Source organism: Gopherus evgoodei, chromosome 14 (genome assembly GCF_007399415.2).
Source record: "Gopherus evgoodei ecotype Sinaloan lineage chromosome 14, rGopEvg1_v1.p, whole genome shotgun sequence".
NCBI classification, from domain to species: Eukaryota; Metazoa; Chordata; order Testudines; family Testudinidae; genus Gopherus; species Gopherus evgoodei.
Genome location: NC_044335.1, coordinates 25,710,862 through 25,732,704, shown reverse-complemented (window position 1 = coordinate 25,732,704; position 21,843 = coordinate 25,710,862). Strand labels below are relative to the sequence as shown.

At 49.5% G+C, this 21,843-nt stretch overlaps 1 protein-coding gene across 3 annotated transcripts in view; it reads left to right on the top strand.

Moving 5' to 3' along the window:
* The window catches only part of L3MBTL1 (L3MBTL histone methyl-lysine binding protein 1), a 56,135-nt gene that overhangs the window by 22,808 nt on the left and 11,484 nt on the right, over positions 1–21,843 (top strand). For 2 of the 3 annotated variants that reach the window (XM_030533774.1, XM_030533773.1), the window contains exons 9-18: positions 132–236; positions 1,606–1,741; positions 2,460–2,560; positions 4,143–4,294; positions 9,279–9,355; positions 10,093–10,178; positions 14,288–14,398; positions 14,927–15,041; positions 16,124–16,223; positions 18,547–18,744. In XM_030533774.1, the coding sequence (XP_030389634.1) occupies positions 132–236; positions 1,606–1,741; positions 2,460–2,560; positions 4,143–4,294; positions 9,279–9,355; positions 10,093–10,178; positions 14,288–14,398; positions 14,927–15,041; positions 16,124–16,223; positions 18,547–18,744 (1,181 nt within the window). The remainder of the gene's footprint in view (positions 1–131; positions 237–1,605; positions 1,742–2,459; positions 2,561–4,142; positions 4,295–9,278; positions 9,356–10,092; positions 10,179–14,287; positions 14,399–14,926; positions 15,042–16,123; positions 16,224–18,546; positions 18,745–21,843) is intronic. The other variant, XM_030533775.1, reaches the window with a different exon arrangement.

Here is a 21,843-nt window from a genome sequence, read left to right as displayed (position 1 = left end):
GAGAAAAACAAACCACAGAAAACAGAGAATGGCTTTAAAAAACAAAAAACCCATTGGTTAACCCCAGGACTCTGTCCTCCAATGGGCTGTGATGGGTGACTGGAGCACGTCTATTTTTCTCTCATTTTCAGTACCAGTCAGTCGCCCAGCACAAGAACGGCTTCAAGGCGGGGATGAAGCTGGAGGGGATCGATCCCCAGCACCCTTCGATGTACTTCATCCTGACTGTGGCTGAGGTAGGACGTGGGACTGAAAGGGACCTCCTGGCTTGTCAAGTCCAGTCTCCTGCTATTGCAGGGAATCTGGTCACTTGATACTGTTGTTAAACTTATCTAGCTCCAACTTGACACTAGTTGCGTGGTTTGTCCCCATTCCTCCTACTGGGAGCTGTTCCAGAACCTCTCTTCTCTGATGGTCTTCAGTGTGACACTGCCATTCCTTGTCCTCCTGTGCAGCCGCAGCTACAGGCTGACAGCTCCTGCCTGCCTTTCCCAGCTCCTCCGCTGCCCTTTCCCCATGCGTGCTCACAGCCGTGTTGTGTGAAGGGTTTCCAGGGGGAGAAAGGAAATGCTGTGCAGGAGGTGGCTTAGCAGACCACTCATGGGTCACACCGTTAGGCCATCCGTTCAAACCCAGGGTTGGCTGGCAGTCACCTAGACCGTTGCCTGGCCAAGCTGCTGGTTGTGAAATGCACTGGTGGTTTGGCTGTGTAGGTCAAGTGAGTTGTGGGTGTCAGTCGGGTTGGTAGAGGACGGGTGGCCACATCGCAGAATCACTATCTCGGTTGGTGGCCATGTTAACACAGTCATCAGAGGAACCCAGGAGTGAGTAGACCATGGAGACAGAAGTGCCCTATGGCCCCTTGATTTGCTCACTCTTGGACAGTCTGAGCCATGTTGGTGGGGCAGTGAGTAGGAGCTTGTTCTTCCACTGTCCATTCTGCACCCGTTCTGTGGATAAACAGAGGCCTTCAATCTCTAGGCGGTCAGGCCAGACCCTTCCATTTGCACTACATTCGTGTAAGGTGCACATTCCGTGACCTACGGCACTCATGGGCCAGCAGCTGAAGTCTACTCAATCCTTCTTCAAGGTGAGAAATTCCACAAAGCAGCCGATTTGTTTATTTGTTGCTGCTGGCATATTTTTGCCAGGGCAACAACCTCTTGCAAAACGCTTGGGAGAAGGAGAGAGGGGAACCTGCCCCTGTGAGGTCTTTATAAACCTGGATCCATGCCAGTGCTGACTGCATCACCATTTCAACTTGTGCCCCGACAAGAAAGGCTGTCTGTAAAGTCGGAATTTTTCTGCGGCTGTTGCTGAGAGTAGAAGTACTGGGGCCAGTGGCTCAGCGCCTGCCCTGTTCCTTTGTTAAATGCACAGATCTCTCAGACTTCAAATGCACTTCCTGATTCCTGACACCAGTGTGTCAGTATGGCTCTTCGGCCCTCTCAGCAAGCTATGAAGGAGGTAAGTGATGGGTGCTTGTGCGTGGGCTGCTGGACAGACTTCTTAGGCACATGTTGCTTGAAGGGGGTTAGAACACACACGGGGCAGTGCAGCTGGGGACACGCTCATCCTTCAGTTCCTTTCCCCTCCTCGCTGCAGGTGTGTGGGTATCGGATGCGCCTGCACTTTGATGGCTACTCCGAATGCCATGATTTCTGGCTGAACGCCGACTCCCCCAACATTCATCCTGCCGGCTGGTCTGAGGAGACGAGGCACAAACTGCAGCCCCCCAAAGGTAAGAGATCGGTGATCTCAGGACTGTGGACGCTGCTCCAGATGGGCCTTCCCCTTGTGTGCTGTCAGTCAGGATGCGTGGAGTCTGTGGGACCCCTGAGAGCAGGAGAAGGCTGGTTATGTCTTCATCAGTGCTCAAGCTGAGGGTGGAGGCCTGTAGAGAGAAGAGGAGACAGAGTTGATACAGGGGGAGGAGTCAAATTCTCCCATATGGGAGGGCATGGCACAGTATGTTAAAGTAGGCATCTGTCCCCTCTGGAGGTCTGGGTTTGAATCCTGCTCAGATGCTGAGCCTTTTAGTCCCAGTTGTCATGGTCCCAGCCAGGAGTATGGTGGGCAGCACTGAAAAGCAGATGTGTAGGGCCTGAACCCGGCAAGGGGCTGAGCACACACACCAATGGGAGTTAAGATTGCTTGTCGCCCTTTGCCCCTGTGGCTAGTACCAGTACTTCAGCATTCTCCATTCTGAGCATAGGAGGTGCCACAACCACTACGCTGCCATGCGCACCCATTCGGGAGCGATGATGGCTGCAGGATGGTAGAAGGGTTGATGCTGGGCAGGAGGCAGTGGCTGGATGTTGGTTCCCCTGTCTGACACCTAGGCAGTGCTTTGAAGCACAGCACAAAGGCACCACGCCTGTCCTTGCGGGTCCTGCTGGCCTGTAGAGGAGGTGCTGCTCTCTCTGTACGTTTGCTTCTGTCTTTTTTCTTTTCCTGAGGGTGTCTAGGTTACAAGGAGGAGGAGTTCAGCTGGTCAAACTATCTGAGGATAATGAAGGCTCAGGCAGCTCCCAGGCACCTCTTTGTGACCCCAAACAATGTGAGTGGCACATCCTCTTCTTCTTCCTTCCAAGTGAACGCCTCTACGTTCACATGCATTTCCCCACAGATGGGATCTCCCCACCAGTTTTGCTTTGGCCTCTTCCTCCCAACATCCCCCCCCAATCTCCTCCCAATCCCAATAGTAATGCTGTTCATGAAATGGGGGTTGACCCACAGAGAGCAGGACCGACCTGTTCATGCACCGTGCACACAAAGAACACTGTAAGTTAGTGACTGTGTTACCAGTGTTGGGGGTTGTTCAGCTAAGGGAGGTTTGTTCGGACCTATCTCTAATACAGCCTGTGTCTACACTTAAGGTGCCATATGGCGTACAGGCATTACGTGTGTAGCTACACGCCGCAATGAAAGGCTCCAGCGGTGGGGAAAGGCTCTGGCAGCATGGAGCCAGCAGTGTAGATATGGGAGGCACTGCCTGGGTGTGTAGAGAACTGTATAGGATTTGTACCAGGGGGTTCAGGCATGTAGCATGCTTACTCCACTCCACTCACCTAATCTGTCCCTCACCGCCTACACTGCTACTTATACCCGTGCTAGCAGGACGTGCAGTGCCCATACTCTATCTGCTGCCATAAATGTAGATGTTGCCACAAACAGAGATGGTCAAAAGTATTTGTTTAAAAATATTTCCAGGAAATTTTTTTTTTTTAAATGTTCTAGATTTTTTTTTCCAAACCAAAAAAAGGTCAGTTTTTCACCTTTCTCCCTCTTTCTTCCATGTTCTCTCCTTTTTTTCAGAGGCAAAATGGAATGGAAAAGGGAGAGAAAGAGGTGTGGGGGGTGAGACCTGGAATATTTTTACAAAGAACCCTGAAAAAAATATACTTTGACATTTTCAAAATGTTTGGAAAAAAAACTTATCAGCCCTTAAACAATAAATAATAACAATCCATCCTTGTCTCACTGATAAATTCAATACCAGCAAATGATGTGTGATTATCGCAACAGTTTGTCACTCAGCTCTGTCAATGCAGTATTTATGCCACAGGGTTTTATGTAGATGTTATATCTGAGAAGACCAGACCAGGTGAGTGTGATGAGAGAGGAGTGCAGGAATTGTGGACCAGATGGGAGGGGAGTGCAGGTAAGGGAGATTTAGGATGAAAATACTACCACTGTCTTTCCTCATGTCAACCCCTAGTAATAAAGATTGGTGCTAGAGAATGGAAAGCAACAGTGGAAACAAGTGGCTTCTTATAGATCCTAATTCTAAGGGAAGCTGTTCTTATCTGGGACCGCAACATATAGCAGGGGCCTGGCAGTCTTGACGCATCTGTATCTTCCCAGATCTGTGAGCAACTTGCCCTGTGACCTAAGTCATGTCATGTAAATGTCCTGTGCCTCAGTTTCCTTGCCTCTGCCTGCTTCCCAGGGGCACTGTGAGGCTAAATTCACTAATGTTAAAAGCGCTTCGAGCCCCTCAGATGGAGGGCACAGGGTTACTGCTCAAGCATTCCATATGGTGCCAGCCAGCAGCTGCTCAGGGCATGGTGGGGACATAGCCATAAGAGCTAACTGACTGGTGCCCAGATTCACCTACCCTGTTTCTCTCCTTTCCCTAGAATGCCGTTCCCACGGGATTCCAGGTGGGCACAAAACTAGAAGCCGTGGACCGCATGAACCCTTCCTTGATATGCGTTGCCACGGTGACGGACGTGGTGGACAATCGTTTTCTGGTGCACTTTGACAACTGGGATGATACTTACGACTACTGGTAAGAACACGGGCATGACCTTCCAGCACTACCTCACCGTGCTGCCTCCTGCAGTGACTGATACTGGATGCTTCCCAGAATGTGGATAATGCACTTGTCTTGGCCAATTGTCTGGTACTGTCCTGAGGAAGTGAATTTCATCCTGCAAGCATGAGGAAATATCAACCCTTAGAGGGACCAAGCAGGCCTAAGTGTTCTCGTTCCTCACTGCAGTCCCTTTTAGTCCATGATTCTATGTCGCTTATTAAAATAACTCTAAAGATAGGCCTGAACCAAACCCTGGTTCTGAGCCCATCTGAACTTTGAGAAAGTTCACGCCTCGAGCCAAAATTTGCAGCTGAGCTAAGGCCCATTGTGGATTAATTCTGCACAGTTTAAACTCTGCTACAAATGCAAAATCTGTAAGTCCAACCTCATAATCAGCAATCTCTGACCCTCTCACCACACACCTGGAGAGCGGCAGCATCACAGAAACTTGGTGGAATGATGAATATCTATGGGACCCAGTAATACCAGGGTTCAAAATGTATAGAAATGTGCAAAATATATAGGAATGACAGAGTTGGTTGTGCTGGTGGGGGAGTGGCACTATATGTGAAAGAAAGCACAGGGTTAAATATAGTAAAAATCTTAAAATGATTCAAACGGTCCCACAGAATCTCTATGGATAGAAATTCATAATGAGTATAGCAATGGGAATCACTGACCATCTGACTAGTATGGTGACTGTGACTGAAATGCTCAGGGAGATTAGAGAGGCTACCAAAGCAGAAAACCCAATAATAATGGGGGATTTGAACTATCCCATATTGATTGGATACACGTCCCCTCAGGATGGGATGCAGAGATAAAATCTCTAGACACCATAAATAACTGCTTCTTGGAGCAACTAGTTCTGGAACTCACAAGGGGAGAGGCAATTCTTGATTTAGTCGTAAGTGGTGCACACGATCTGGTCCAAGAGGTGAATGTAGCTGATCCACTCAGTAATAGTGACTGTAATGCAATTAAATTTAACATCCTTGATAGGGGCAAAATACCAAAGAAACCAACCACAGTAGCCGTGAGGAGTCCGGTGGCACTTTAAAGACTTAACAGATTTATTTGGGCATAAGATTTCATGGATTAAAAAACCCACTTCTTCAGATGCATGACATGAAAATGACAGATGCAGGCATAAATATACTGACACATGAAGAGAAGGGAGTTACTTTCCAAGTGGAGAAGCAGTGTGAACAAGGTCAGTTCAGTCAGGATGGGTGTGGTCCACTCACAATAACTGAGGCGGAAGTGTCAGTATTCAGAGAGGGAAAATTGCTTTTGTAGTGAGCCAGCCGCTCCCAGTCCCTATACAACTCAGTAGCATTTAACTTGAAAAAGGGGAACTACGCAAAAAGGAGGAAGCTAGTTAAATGAAAATTAAAAGAAATAACCATGAGTGAAATGCCTGCAAGCAGCATGAAATTATTTAAAAGCACCATACTAGAGGCTCAAACTAAATATATACCCAAATTAAAAAACAAACAAACAGTAAGAGGACCATAAAAGTGCCCCATTGCTAAACAACACAGTAGAAGATACAGTTAGAAACAAAAAGACATTCTTTAAAAATTGGAAGTCAAGTCCTATTTAAGAAAATAGAAAGGAGCATAAACTCTCTGGCAAGTCAAGTGTACAAATATAATTAGGAAGGCCAAAAAATAATTTGAAGGGCAACTAACAAAAGATACAAAAACTAACAGCAATTTTTTTTAAGTACATCAGAAGCAGGAACTCTGCCAAACAACGAGTGGGGCCACTGGACAGTCGAAGTGCTAAAGGAGCACTCAAGGAAGACAAGACCATTGCGGGGAAGCTAAATGAATTCTTTGCATCCGTCTTCACTGCAGAGGATGTGAGGGAGAGTCCCATACCTGAGCCATTCTTTTAGGTAACATATCTGAGGCATTGTCCCAGACTGAGGTGTCAGTAGAGGAAGTTTTGGAACAAATTGATTAAATAGAACACTAATAAGTCACCAGGACCAGATGGTATTCATCCAAGAGTTCTGACGGAACTCAAGTAGGAAATTGCAGAATTACTAACTGTGGTATGTAACCTATCATTTAAATGAGCCTCTGTACCAGATGACTGGAGGATAGCTAATGTAATGCTAATTTTTTTTTTAAAAAGGCGATCCTGGCAATGTTAGGATAATAAGCCTAACTTCAGTACCAGGCAAATTGATTGAATCTATAGGAAAGAATAAACACACACAGATGAACACAGTGGGCTGGGGAAGAGTCAACACAGCTTTTGTAAAGGGAAATTGTGCCTCACCAATCTATTAGAATTCTTTGAGGGAGTCAACAAACAGGTGAGCAAGGGTGATTCGGTGGATATAATATACTTGGACTTTCAGAAAGCCTTTGATAAGGTCCCACACCAAATGTTCTTAAGCAAAGTAAGCTGTCATGGGATAAGAGGGAAGGTCCTTTCATTGGTTAATAACTGGTTAAAAGATAGGAAACAAAGGGCAGGAATAAATGGTCAGTTTTCACAGTGGAGAGAGGTCAATAGCAGGTTCCCCCAAAGATCAGTACTGAGACTAGTGCTGTTCAACATAGTCATAAATTACACCTCTACCCCGATAGAACATGACCCGATATAACACGAATTCGGATATAACGTGGTAAAGCAGCAGGGAGCCCCGGGCCCTTTAAATCCCCACCCGAGCCCCACTGGTAGAGCTCCGGTGGTGATTTAAAAGGCCTGGGGCTCCCCACAGCAGCTGGAGCACCAGGCCCTTTAAATCCCCATCGGGGCTCTGGCAGCCAGGCTCAGGCGGTGATTTAAAGGGCCAGAGGCTCCAGACACTGTGGGGAGCCCTGGGCCCTTTAAATCCCCACCTGAGCCCCGCTGCTGTAGCCCCAGCAGTGATTTAAAGGGTCCGGGGCTCCCCACAGTGGCTGGAGCACCAGGCCCTTTAAATCACCGCTAGGGAAGCCGGTCCAGTCCGGCACGTACGCTCTACCAGATCAAACCCAATATAACGCGGTCTCACCTATAAAGCGGTGAGATTTTTTGGCTCCTGAGAAGCGCGTTACATCGGGCTAGAGGTGTATCAGAAAAAAGAGGTAAACAGGTGGCAAAATGTGTGGACAATACAAAATTACCCAAATTAGTTGAAGTCTAAAGCTGACTGAAAAGAATTAGAGAGGGATCTCACAAAATTGGGTGGCTGGTCAACAAAAAAGGCAGATGAAATTCAATGTTAATAAGTGCAAAATGGTGCACATTGGAAAACATGATCCCAACTATAAATATAAAATGATGGGGTCTAAAACAGCAGCTAACAATGTTAGGAACCATTGGGAAAGGGATAGATAATAAGACAGAAAATATGATGCCATTATATAAATCCATGGTACACCCACACCTTGAATACTGCATGCAGTTCTGGTCACTTCATCTCAAAAAAGATATATGGGAATTGGAAAAGGAACAGAGAAGGCCAGCAAAAAAATGATTAGGGGGATGGAATAGCTTCTACGTGAGAAAAGATTAATAAGACTGGGACTTTTCTGTTTAGAAAAGCGATTAGTAAGGGGCGGGATGTGATAGAAGTCTATAAAATCATAAATGGTGTGGACAAAGTAAATGAGGAAGTTTTAGTTATTCCTTCTCATAACACATGAACTAGGGGTCACCAAATGAAATTAATAGGCAGCAGGTTTAAAACAAACATAAGGAAGTATTTCTTCACACAGTGCATAGTCAATCTGTGGAACACATTGCCAGGGGATGTTGTGAAGGCCAAAAAGTATAGGAGGGTTCAAAAAATAACTAGATAAGTTAATGGAGGATGGGTCCATCAAGAGCTATTAACCAGGATGCTCATGGACATGACCCCATGTTCTGGGTGTCCCTAAACCTCTGACTGCCAGAAGCTGGGCCTGGATGAGAGGGGACGCATCACTCAATAATTGCCATGTTCTGTTCACTCCCTCTGAAGCATCTGTCACCGATCGCTGTCAAAAGACAGAATACTGGGCCAGATGGACTATTGGTCTGATCCAGTAGGGCTATTCTTATGTTCTTATGATTACACCAACTTCTTTGTTTCAAAGCACTGAGAGGGAATGTTCAGCCATTACACCCACCTCTCATTTCTTATCCAGAAGATGTCCAGGGCATGGCCCCTTTAGCAAGAGTGTAGTCTGTTCGTGCCCTGGCTGTGGGAGAAGGAAAGGTTGCTGTCCTTCATTTTAAAAAACTCAGTTTTTCTATGGTTTGGGTTATGTTTCTCTGCAGAGCTTCAGGCCAACAGTGCCCAATTTTTGTCCAGCTGAGGCCTATTCTAGGGGGCTAGGAGCTGCCCCTAGAGAACAGACAATGAAACAGATTTCCTGCCACCCTTGTCTGTAATACGGAGGTGGGACCTGTGGAGGCTGTAGGTCTGAGTGTGCTGTGCTCCACTGGGATCTGAGTGAATGATCCAGGACTGGCCTCAAGCTCCACACACCGCTTAGCCCCGTGGATCACCTCCATCTGAAAATTCACGGACTGGCCCTGTCTTCCCCTCCAGAAGTAAAGGGGCAGGGAATAATTCACTCCTCTGCCTCTCCCAATAGTGGGTCCATAGGAGTAGCGAGATCTGACTTGCACACAGGCCCATTGTAAAATTCTGGGCTTCGTTTATTTCCCCCTCGGAAATTTGGGGCCCCACATGTTGTAACACTGACCCTGCCAGGACTTGCTGTCATAGGGGCCACTCCTCTCTGAGGAGGAGGGCAGCCACAGGCTGTGTTGTAGATTGCTTAGGTTGGCACGTGGCTATTAGGCCGTGCTCCGGCCACCAATGTGCTGTGCTCTCCCAGCTGGTGCCATCTCTATGGCAGGGCACCTGCTCTGAGGTCCTGTGCAGTGCCATGGAGAGATCATGTACATGCCCTGGGTGTGACTGTTCCTGTATCCCCTATGAACGTGTATGTGTGTGCTGCAGGTGTGACCCCAGCAGTCCATACATCCACCCAGTCGGCTGGTGTCAAGCGCATGGGAAACCCCTCACACCTCCTCAAGGTGAGTACACAGCCAGAGGCTGTATCCCTGTCTAGCTTCCATGAGCTGAACCCTAGAGAACTCCCACTGTGGTGTATTGAACACACTTGGGACCACGTACTAGTGCCCTGACTTAGCTGAAGGCAAGGGGAGTTTTGCTTGAGTAATAAGAAACTCCAGATTTTTACCCATGGGAGGTTTGTTTTCTTTTTCTTTATTTTAAAATAAGGACAGGCCTCGAGGTTGCCGCCAGCAATCCCTCATGTGCTATTTCTCACTTTTCCCAACACAGAACACACCTAGCTCCTTGCTAAGGATTCTGGGTAGTGTAGTCCAACAGGCATTTCCTGTACTGAAGTACTATAATGAGAACTACCACTAGAGGGCAATCAAAATACCATGTTTTACCCTCATGCCATGGCCAGCTGGGACCAATGTGAAGGGAAAATGCTGAAAAAACCCTGATCTGGATTTAGCCATGTTCATCCATGTGCAGCATGTTGGTTCTGACAGGCTAGTTAGTGAGTTAAGGGAGAGCCCAAGCTGTCGGACATGGGCACATGTATCACTCACTAATACGTCCCCTCCCAGGAGTGGACTTGGGGCACAGAAGGAATTGACACACATCCAGGAGTTTCCAGAGTTCCCTCCGGTCCCAGTGCAGACCTAATGCTGCATTGGTCCAGTGGGAGAGCAGGGAATTATGGGAAACCCCCAGAGGAGAAGCTACTCAATATGCCCATTGTTTTCATATCCAGACTATCCCGACCCTGACAGTTTCAGCTGGGAAAAATACCTGATGGAAACTGGAGCATCTGCAGTGCCAGCTTGGGCCTTTAAAGTGGTGAGTGCTAGTGCCTGGCTCTGCTGGTGCAGTCATGGGCTGGTGAGCACTGGGCCTCTGGAGACTCCACTGTTCTGATAGGAGTCTTTAAAGTGGCGTCTGACATAGCCACTCCCTCATATAGAGTCTCAGCAGGGCTGGCATGGACCATTAAAGCAGGGGTGCTGGGCCCGTGCCCTCTGCAGACACTGGATTTGAATTCACGCTCTAGATCTCGTATTTGGAAACTGTGCCTGTGCCTTGCGGGGTTTGCCTGGTGGGCTGAGCCACAGAAACCATTGCCACATATTGCTTGGGGGATCACTGCTGGGCAGTGCCACCCCCTGCGTTGGGGAAGGAAACAGCAGCTGTGTATAATCCCTCTCTCCTGGGCTTTGGGGCATGATACCAGGAAACCAGATTGTCAGCCTGGTTTGTTAGGACCAGGGGTGACGGGAGATAACCACAATGCACTAAAAGCTGCCTTCAGACAGACAATAGCGCATCCAACCAGCCCAAAAGGCCCCTCACCCTGAGCAAAGTGTTTTCATCATGCATCAGCACAGCACTGGTCTGGGCCTCTCATTGGCTTAATCCTGCTCCCAGGGCCGGCTCTACCATTTTTGCCGCCCCAAGTAAAAAAAAAAAAAAAAAAGCTGCCCAGATATGCCACCCCTTAGCATGTGCTGCCCCAGGTACATGCTTTCTCCACTGGTGCCTGTAGCTGGCCCTGCCTGCTCCCACCATGCCTGTTCAACTCATTGAACTCCAGAGACCCACTCTGGGCTCCCAGGCCCTCAGTCATTACCTCTTGGTGAGAGACCCATGTTGCTCTCCCTTCTGATGTTTTTTTTTTTTCAGGCTGCATGGTTCCCCACCTGCAGTGTGGTATCCTCAGCAAGCCAGGCTGCCTAACCAGACCAGTGTTTGGGCTTTGCTTTTGCTCCAAAGGCTATGAACAATGTAACTGCCAGCAGTCACAAGTTACCACTCAGCTTTTTCTAAGCAAGCCCATTTATTCTTAATGTGGGAGCATTATAGATAAAACAATAGAAGTTCCTATATGTATGCTAAAAGCTTACCAGAGATCACCCATCAGTCTTATGGAGACTCAAGAGGCCAAAGTCCATCCAACCCTTGCTAGGAAGGATTGGGGCCCGCTTGGACAGAGGGTCCTGTTCATTCGCTGGATCAGAAAGAAGGCCCTGAGTCTTGGATAAATAACCTGCATTTATCCAAGTCCTTTCTCTGGTCTCTGGACATTCTACTTTGACCCAGTATACGTGATCCTCTCCAGGTCGTGGCAGCTCGCTGAAGGTGTAACAACCTGAGTGAATTGGCCCAATCACCCCCCTCTATTGTTAGTTCCTGGAGGACTGTGGTCCCCCTCCTCCATGGAATTACAGACTATCACTGTCCCACAATTACACTGTGACACCCTGCTGGGGTTCTCAAAACTGTGTGCCACTGTGTCATCCTGTAAGCCAGTGGGACTCACCCCTGCGGCACCTCCTGCTGGTTGCTTCTGGGAATTAGTTCATCCAGCCTTCGGAGCACCCTCTGCAGGCCGGTGACCCCTGCCGCAGGGCCCCTGTGTCCCTCCTGGACCCGGTGCCCCATTATCTGGGGTGCTTCCCCCCTGGCAGTATGCCCCTCAGTCTTGGGGTCTTTCCTCCTTGGGGAACCCTCACCCCCTATCCCCACCTCACCTCAGTCTTTGGCTACTGCCCAGTCTTCATCTAGCCCCTGTTCACTGAGGCAGACTGCAGTATAAGCCACTCATCACAGGCAAGGTTGGGTTTGAACCTGCTGCTTCTGCCTACCCCTTTTCGGCTGCCCCCTGCAACCTCAGTACCTATTTGGCCCTCCTCCAGGCCATAGCCTAGGGGTTTCCAAGCCAGAGCTCCCTGGGCTTCCCCCCCTCGCTTCAGGTCAGGTACGCTCCCAGCAGCCAGGTCCCTCCCTCTCAAGAAACCAGAGAGTCTTTCTGCTCCTGGCTTCCCTGGCCTTTATAGAGCCAGCTGGGTCTGTTTGGGGCATGGCCACAGCTGAGGCTGTTTCCCCAATCAGCCCAGCTTTTCCCCCAGCCCTCTCCAGGGCTGTTTTAAACCCCTCCAGGCAGGAGCGAGTGACCACCCTACTACACACCCTCTCAGCCTCAGTAACTGAGAGCTTTGCTGCTGCTAAGCTATGTGTCAGCTCCCTGACAAACCAGCTTGTCTGCCCTGCCAGCAAACAGTTGAGGACTCTGCAAGTCCAGACCTTTCCTAGCAGGTAACAATCGGTGAACTCCAATTCCTGAGTTCTTCAGAGACATCTTTCTGCAGTGCATAGCCCTTGCTCGCTGTAACACTCGCAAAACCTTGTCAAGTTCACTGCTTTCAAGAGACAATAGCATAGCATCTTATTATTGTAACTGGGGTTGACAGACCAATCGCAGCACTGTGTTGGCTTACAGTAAAAGTAAAACAAGTTTATTAACACAAGGACAGAGGTTTCCATGTTACCAAGTAGAAGTCATTGAGACAGAAAGGATTACAAACAAACAAAAGTAAAAACACACCTCTAAGATTAAATCTTGGCTTAACCAACTAGAGCAGGGATGGGCAAACTATGATCCGGGGGGCCTCATCCAGCCCTCCAGATGTTTTAATCTGGCCCTCAAGCTCCCGCTGGGGAGCAGGGTCAGGGGCTTGCCTCACTCTGTGCAATTCCTGGAAGCAGCAGCATGTCACCCCTCTGGCTCCTACATGGAGGGACAGCCAGGGGCCTTCGCACGCTGTGTCCCCCCCCATGAAGTGCCTGCAGACAAGGCAGCATGTAGAGCCGCCTGACTGCGCCTCCACATAGGAGCCCGAGAGGGGACATGCTGCTTCTGGGAACTGCTTGAGGTAAGCACCACCCAGAGCCTGCACTCCTGCCCCTTCTTGCATCCCAATCCCCTGCCCCAACCCTGATTCCTCCCACCCTCCGAACCCCTCGGTCCCAGCCCAGAGCACCTTCCTGCGCCCCAAACCCCTCATCCCCAGCCCCATCCTAGAGCCCGCACCCACAGCTGGAGCCCTCATCCCACCATACACACACACCAACCCCCTGCTCCAGCCCAGACCGCCTCCCATACTCTGAACTCCTTATTTCTGGCCCCACCCCAGAGCCTGTGCCACCAGCCGGAGTCCTCACCCCAACCCCCAATTTCATGAGCATTCATGGCCCGCCATACAATTTCCATACCCAGATGTGGCCGTTGGGCCAAAAATTTTGCCCATCCCTGAACTAGAGTCTTTTGTTCAAAGAAGTTTTTATCGCCACAGTCATTCTTCCAGCATGGCTGGTCTGTTCTTTAGTCACATATGGAGCTCAAAGCACTTGGTGTCTTTGACTCCTCTGATGAAGGATAGTTATGGGGTTTTCTCTGCTACTTTTTATAGTCCAGTATACCTTTGTAATGTATTCTTTGAAAAGCAAACCCAGATACCTTTCTCTCTCCTGCTGGGGTGTAGACACTATGGTGTCTTCTCCCCCACTTGTTAGTTTTGATACAGGTTTTGACAACAGTGTTTTAGGTGTAGTAAGCATATCAGGCCTGATGAGAGTTGCTGCTGCAGAATAATGAACCACCAATGGCCCTCTGTTACAGATACACAATACAGTACAATTTCCCAGAGATATTACAGGAAATTGCCATTGTCCTCTCGAGTCACCTTGTTAAGTTCCGAGGCCTCTAAAGCCAGAAGGTCTGTGGTTGTGGGCTGGCTTACACTGAAAAGCTACATCTCTCTGGGATGTGAAAAATGCACACTCCTGAGTGACGTAGTTAAGCCGTCCTAACCCCCATTGACCCAGCTACTGCCTCTCAGGGAGGTGGAATACCCACAGCAATGGAGACACCTTCTGTCTACACTGTGTAGTAAGCATAGTTGTAGCTGTGACACTGTAGTTTTTTTAAGTGTAGACATAGCCTTTGACGGCAAGTGTGTTGGAGAGAAGCTGGGGGCATTCAGAGCTCCATGCTGGATGTGGCAGACCCAGCCCACAAAGAGGGAGGGGCTGGGGAAGGTATACAGAGAGTGATAGTGAAGGCAATAGGAGCTTATGGGCTGCCCTCTGACTCTCTGCATTCTCTGCTCCAGCGGCCGCCCCACAGCTTTCTGGTGAACATGAAACTGGAGGCAGTGGACAAGCGGACTCCCTCCCTCATCCGCGTGGCCAGTGTGGAAGACGTGGAGGATTACCGGATAAAGGTAGGTTTCCTGCTTTCTGCTTAACTGCCCCTGTAGCTTGCTCCTCCTGCCCACCCCCATCTTATAGTGACTGATGGAAAGATTTGAATGCAAAATACGTGTGTGTGCATGCGCCAGCCAGCCTGCCCGCTTGCACACCCCTGTAGGGAATCTGAGGCTTTTCTCTTCCTAGGAGCAGACCCAAATTAAGGCACCGCCACATGAGGACCTCTGTGACCCTGCTCCCATCCCTCCTTGGTGTGGCAGCAAGTTTAGGATGAATGGGGGCAGTTCACATCTCTTGGAGTGATTGTTTCAGGCTGTCTGCAGACGCTGGTGTGCCTCTGTTACACTGGGTCACATTTTCATCATCCATGAGGCTAGAAATGAAAGCTGAGATTCTGATATTCTCATGTGACTCCAGGAGCTGGGGCCCGGAGCACAGACCTCCAATGCCTCTGTTTAATGCCAAGAAGCCCATGTGGGTTTAATGCTCATTAGAGAAGGACTATGATGGTTAAGTAGTGACCTGTCACCTCGTCTCCTCAGGTCCATTTTGATGGCTGGAGTCATGTCTACGATTTCTGGATCGATGTGGATCATCCGGATATCCACCCCGTGGGATGGTGCTTGAAAACTGGACACCCGCTGCAGCCTCCTCTCAGTAAGTACCGGTGCCGATGCCAGTGCTGTCACTGCAGGCCCATCTTGCCGGCGCTGTGCCCGAGGCCTCATGCTGGGAGCGTTTGCTCTGACATCGCCTGGCCAGTAAGTGCTAGAACCTATAGCAACCCTGTGCTGTCACTGCCCCCCGGGCCAGTGAGCATACTGACACCAGGGGCAGTGCAGGAATACTCACTCCCCAGTGCAACGCCAACAGAGCGGTGCTAGTATCCGAAGAGACTCCAGCTGCACCCACTGTGCACCTCTCTCAGTGGCATCTGGCACCAGCACTCCACACGGCAAATCTCCTAGCCCCACACTGCCCTGTTACGGCAGTGGGCATTTTGTCAATGAACCGAATCTGCAGTGGTGCCATTGAAGTCAATGGACTTACTCCAGCTTTATACCAGTGTCAGTGAGTGCAGAATTTGGACCATTCACTCCAATGGAAGCAGGATCCAGCCCTTGGTGTGTAGTGGTCCCTGTGCTGATCCCAGCAGGTGTTTGTTCTTACTGCCAGTAGCAGTAACAAACTGTGGTGGTCCTTCCATGGAATCATTTCTGCTTTCCTTTTCTGGGGCAGTCCCAGAAATGTGGCGATTCCCAGCTTTAGGCTGTGGGATGGTTTGCAAAGTGACTCTGCTGAAATGGCACCTTCACAGTCAGCAAATCTTCTCCCCGCCTGCCTGCAACCTGTCAGTTGGCTCTGGGGCAGACCCTTGGCACAGCTCCCTGAGCTCAGTGTGAGTTCCAGGAGAGGAGGGAGCAAAGAACTGGGCCCAAACAGGGGTTCAGTACTGTCAGCACTACACAGCTAGCACCGCTGGGGGCTGTGAGGCCTGGGATCTTCTGCAGCGCTGAGAGCTGTCTCAGCTGCAGGCTGGTGCCAGGAGCAGGGAAAGCCCTGGCTGGAGTTCCAGAGGAGTGCTCCAACTTGCAGAGCCAGCAGTCTTTTAAAATCAGCGTGTTCACCATGCACCTGTGTTGGGAAGTGCCGGCACCCAGCAGCTTCGTTGCTAGCCTGAGGTAGCAGGCGGGTCATTGTGGCTCCGAACCCATGACCACATCTCTCATTTGCTTTAGGGCCAAAGGAACCAGCTGCTTCTGCCCACGGGGGCTGCCCGACCTTGGGCTGCAAGAGCATCCCTCATACCAAAGGCTCCAAGTACAGCTTTCACCACAGGTGAGCTCCCCACAGGCAGCCCAGGGGTTAGTCCAGGCCTCCTGTTCTGCTGCTGCAGGTGGCTGCAGCCCCGCCGGGCCGGCAGTGGGGGCAGCAAATGGGGGCTCTCCTGTGCAGCTGCTTAACTTTTGCCTTATGGAGACTCTCACAGCTCAGAAGCCCCCACCTGGCTATGGGTCCCCTGGGCTGACACACCCCAGCCCACAGATTAACCTGACCCCTCAGACTCCTTCCACCCAGCTGGCAGCCCTCCCCTCCATCCCTCTCAGTGCTCCCCCAGCCCAAGGCAACCCCTTCTCTCCTCCCCCCGGGCCTGGAGAAGTGAGAGCAGGGAGACCCCATAGCTGCAGGGTGCAGGGGTAGCATATGCTAAATTAACGCCCCCCAGGTGTGTAATCCCTGCTCTGGACCTGCCCCCTCTGCTGCTGGAAGCTGACGCACAGCAGAGAAGCCTGGTGGGGCTGGAAAAGCCCCATGTGCACCAGGAATCCCCTCAGTGGTGCTCTCATGGTCCTGCACCCTGCCAGGCAACCATACAGTATCTGTGGCATGGCTGATGAGGCAGGGCATTACTGGGGGAGCTTAGCCCTCTGTTTAGAAGCTGAAATCAGTGAGTGATATAAAGCACTGTAGGTTTAAGGAGATGTAGCAATAAGCTTCCCCGTGTCCTTTCAGATGCTTTTCTGGCCCATTCCTCTGGGACTTCTAAGAGGATCCCGTTGAATCAGGAATGGTAGGAGCCGGGCCCCTGCACTGCAGCATGAACCGGAGCAGTGGGAGATGTATGCTGCAAAGCTACAAGTCATGAGAAACTCAGGGCTTGTCTACATCAGAAAGTTGCAGCGCTGGTGAGGGAGTTACAGCGCTGCAACTTTGAGAGTGTCCACATCTGCAGGGCATCACCAGCGCTGCAACTCCCTGTTTGCAGCGCTGGCCGTACTCCCGTTTTGTCTCGGGTGTAGAGGATCCAGCGCTGGTGATCCAGCGCTGGTAATGCAATGTAGACACTCACCAGCGCTTTTCTTGACCTCCGTGGAAGGAGGAAGCCTCTGGTAATCAAGCTGGTTTCCTTTCCCGGTTTGCTCTCTCGGTCCCGGAGCCAGCCAGCAAACCGCGGGGAAGGAGACCTGCTTGCTCGGGGTTCCGGGACCGAGAGAGCAAACCGGGAACGCCGCGGTTTGCTCTCTCGGTCCCGGAGCCAGCCAGCAAGCCGCGGGGAAGGAGACCTGCTTGCTCGGGGTTCCGGGACCGAGAGAGCAAACCGGGAACGCCGCGGTTTGCTCTGTCGGTCCCGGAACCCCGAGCAAGCAGGTCTCCTTCCCCACGGTTTGCTGGCTGGCTCCGGGACCGAGAGAGCAAACCGCGGCGTTCCCGGTTTGCTCTCTCGGTCCCGGAACCCCGAGCAAGCAGGTCTCCTTCCCCGCGGCTTGCTGGCTGGCTCCGGGACCGAGAGAGCAAACCGCGGCGTTCCCGGTTTGCTCTCTCGGTCCCGGAACCCCGAGCAAGCAGGTCTCCTTCCCCGCGGCTTGCTGGCTGGCTCCGGGACCGAGAGAGCAAACCGCGGCGTTCCCGGTTTGCTCTCTCGGTCCCGGAACCCCGAGCAAGCAGGTCTCCTTCCCCGCGGTTTGCTGGCTGGCTCCGGGACCGAGAGAGCAAACCGCGGCGAAGCTGGTTTCCTTTCCCGGTTTGCTCTCTCGGTCCCGGAACCTCCCTTGAAGCCGCCCAACAGCGCTGCAGTGTGGCCACATCTAACACCACTTGCAGCGCTGGTTGCTGTAAGTGTGGCCACTCTGCAGCGCTGGCCCTATACAGCTGTACTAATACAGCTGTAACAACCAGCGCTGCAAAATTTTAGATGTAGACATGGCCTCAGATTTTCCAGCCCCTGAGGATTTCTCTAGCCCCAGCCCATTAGCCGTCCCCTGAGACCTCGCCCCTCCTCACTCCCCTGGCTTTGGGCCTAAGGAGTTGTCTGGGTAGTGGGAAGGAGTAGAGATAATATGACCCCTGGTGCCTGTGACCTGCTCAGCAAGTGCCACACAGTGCCAGGCTATTCCCATGAGAAGCGTGATGCTACAGGGGACCTATCAGTTAAACAGCATGCCCATGTGACTGGAATCCTGTGGGATTTGTGCAGGGAACTTTGTCCTTCCTATCCGTCAAGCACTCTGAGTGCCCAGGGCTGAGGCTGTTTGGTGGGGCAGAGATAGGGCAATGAGCAGCATGAGCAGTAGCAGGGCTCCTGCCCATCTTTCTCCAGGGCTGGTACCCATTTAAAGTGTCTCTTCCTAGTGTAACTCTCCGCTTCCCCTCTGTTCTCCAGGAAGTGCCCAACACCAGGCTGTGACGGCTCCGGACATGTGACGGGGAGATTCACGGCTCACTACTGCATCTCAGGGTGCCCCTTGGCAGAGAAGAACCAGGGGAGGCTGAAGGCCGATCTCTCAGACACTGAGGCCTCGGCCCGCAAGAGGAACCTGATCGGCTTCTCTCAGCGAAAGAAATCCCGACATCACGGGAGGTAGGGAGAGCGCGGGAAAGAAGCTTGGCTTAGCGGAGCAGACAGCCTCGCACAGAGGAGCGTCTGTGTGATGCCCTGGGTTAGTGGAGCTTTGTCCTGCTCTGTGGCTGGCCAACAGCGAATGGCCACCTGCCTGAACCAAACTGTACCATAGAATCTCTATGGATAATAATTCCATGCTCGAATAATAAGAATATAGCAGTAGGAATATATTACCAAGGATGGTAATAGTGACTGTGAAATGCTCAGGGAGTTTAGAGAGGCTATTAAAATAAAAAACTCAGTTGAAATCCCCCATTACTACTATCCCCATATTAACTGGGTGCTTGTCACCTCAGGATGGGATGCAGAGATAAAGTTTCTTGACACCTTAAATGACTGCTTCTTGGAGCAGCTTGTCCTGGAACCCACAAGAGGAGAGGCAATTCTTGATTTAGTCCTAAGTGGAGCACAGGATCAAGTCTAAGAGATGAATAGACCTGGACCGCTTGGTAATAGTGACCATAATATAATTAAATTTAACATCCTTGTGGCGGGAAAAACACCCACAGTGACCCAAAACTGTAGCATTTAATTTCAGAAAGGGGAACTACACAAAAACGAGGAGGTTAGTTAAACAGAAATTAAAAGGTACAGCACCAAAAGTAAAATCCCTGCCAGCTGCATGGAAATTTTTTAAAGACACCATAATAGAGACTCAACTTAAATGTATATCCCAAATTAAAAAACATAGTAAGATAACCAAAAAAGAGCCACCGTAGCGAAACAACAAAGTAAAAGAAGCAGTGAGAGGAAAAAAGGCGTCCTTTAAAAAGTGAAAGTTAATAGAAAGGAGCATAAACTCTGGCAAATGAAATGTAAAAATATAATTAGGAAGGCCAAAAAAGAATTTGAAGAACAGCTAGCCAAAGACTCAAAAAGTAATAGCAAGAAGTTTTTTCAGTACATCAGAAGCAGGAAGCCTGCCAAACAACCATTGGGGCCACTGGACGATCGAAATGCTAAAAAAGCACTCAAGGATGATAAAGCCATTGCAGAGAGACTAATGAATTCTTTGCATCGGTCTTCACGGTTGAGAATGTGAGGGAGATTCCCAAACCTGAGCCATTCTTTTTAGGTGACAGATCTGAGGAACTGTCCCAGATTGAGGTGTCATTAGAGCAGGTTTTGGAACAAATGAATGAACTAACGAGTAATAAGTCACCAGGACCAGATGGTATTCACCCAAGAGTTCTGAAGGAACTCAGATGTGAAATTTCAGAACTATTAACTGTTGTTTGTAACCTATCATTTAAATCAGCTTCTGTATCAAATGTCTGGAGGATAGATAATGTGATGCCAATTTTTAAAAAGGGCTCCAGAGGTGACCCTGACAATTACAGGCCAGTAAGCTTGACTTCAGTACCAGGCAAACTGGTTGAAACTGCAATAAAAAACAAAATTGTCAGACACATAGATGAACATAATTTGTTGGGGAATAGTCAGCATGTTTGTTGTAAAAGGAAATCATGCCTCACCAATCTATTAGAATTCTTTGAAGTGGTCAACAAGCATGTGGACGACAAGGGGGATCCAGTGGATATAGTGTACTTAGATTTTCAGGAAGCCTTGACAAGGTCCCTCACCAAAGTTTTGAAGCAAAGTAAGCAGTCATGGGATAAGAGGGAAGGTGCTCTCATGGATTGGTAACTGGTTAAAAGATAGGAAATAAAGGGTTGGAATAAATGGTCAGTTGACAGAATGGAGAGAGGTAAATAGTAGTGTCCCTCAGCAATCTGCATTTGGCCCAGTGTTATTCAACATATTCATAAATGATCTAGGAAAAGGGGTAAATAGTGAGGTGGCAAAATTTGCAAATGATACAAAACTACTCAAGATAGTTAAATCCCAGGCAGACTGCGAAGAGCTACAAAAGGATCTCTCAAAACTGGGTGACTGAGCAATAAAATGTCAGATGAAATTCAGAGTTGATAAATGCAAAGTAATGCACATTGGAAAACATAATCCCAACTATACATATAAAATGAGTGGTAACAGCCACTTTAGACCCCATCAATAAAGAGATCTTGGGATTATTGTGGATAGTTCTCTGAAAATATCCACTCAATGTGCAATGGCAGTCAAAAAAGTGAACATAATGTTGGGCATCATTAAAAAAGGGATAAATAATATGACAGAAAATATTATATTGGCACTATATAAATCCATGGTACCCCACATCTTGAAAATTCAATGCAGATGTGGTCACCCCATCTCAAAAAAGATGTATTTTAATTGGAAAAGATTCAGAAAAGAGCAACAAAAATGATTAGGGGTATGGAACGGCTGCGGTATGAGAAGAGATTAATAAGACTGGGACTTTTCAGCTTGGAAAAGAGATGACTAAGGGGGGATATGCTAGAGGTCTATAAAATCATGACTGGCATGGAGAAAGTAAATAAGGAAGTGTTGTTTACTCCTTCTCATAACACACGAACTAGGGGTCACCCAATGAAATTAATAGGCAGCAGTTTGTTTTAAAACAAACAAAAGGAAATATTTCTTCACACAACGCACAGTTAACTTGTGGAACTCCTTGTCAGAGGATGTTGTGAAGGCCAAGACTTTAACGGTTAAAAAAAACCTAGATGAATTCATGGAGGATAGGTCCATCAATGGCTATTAGCCAAGATGGGCAGGGATGGTAGCATCTGTTTGCCAGAAGCTGGGAATGGGCAACAGGGAATGGATTACTTGATGATGACCTGTTCTGTTCATTCTCTCTGGGGCACCTGGCATTGGTCACTGTCGGAAGACAGGATACTGGGCTAGATGGACCTTTGTTCTGACCCAATGTGTCCGTTCTTATGTTGCTCCTATGAGAGGCAGCACAGCCCACTGGACAAGGCACTGGGCTGAGAGAGGGGTTCTGTTCCTGGCTCTGCTGGTGACTTTGGGCACCTCTATGTGCTTCAGTTTCTCCTCCTGCTCTTTATCTGTTTCACCTGCTTTGACTGGCAACTCTTTTGGGCAGGGACTTCCTCCTGCAGAGCATTTGTACAGACTCTGTGGGGTCCTGACCTCAGGCGGGGCTTGCGGGAGCAATTGTAATGCTGCTCC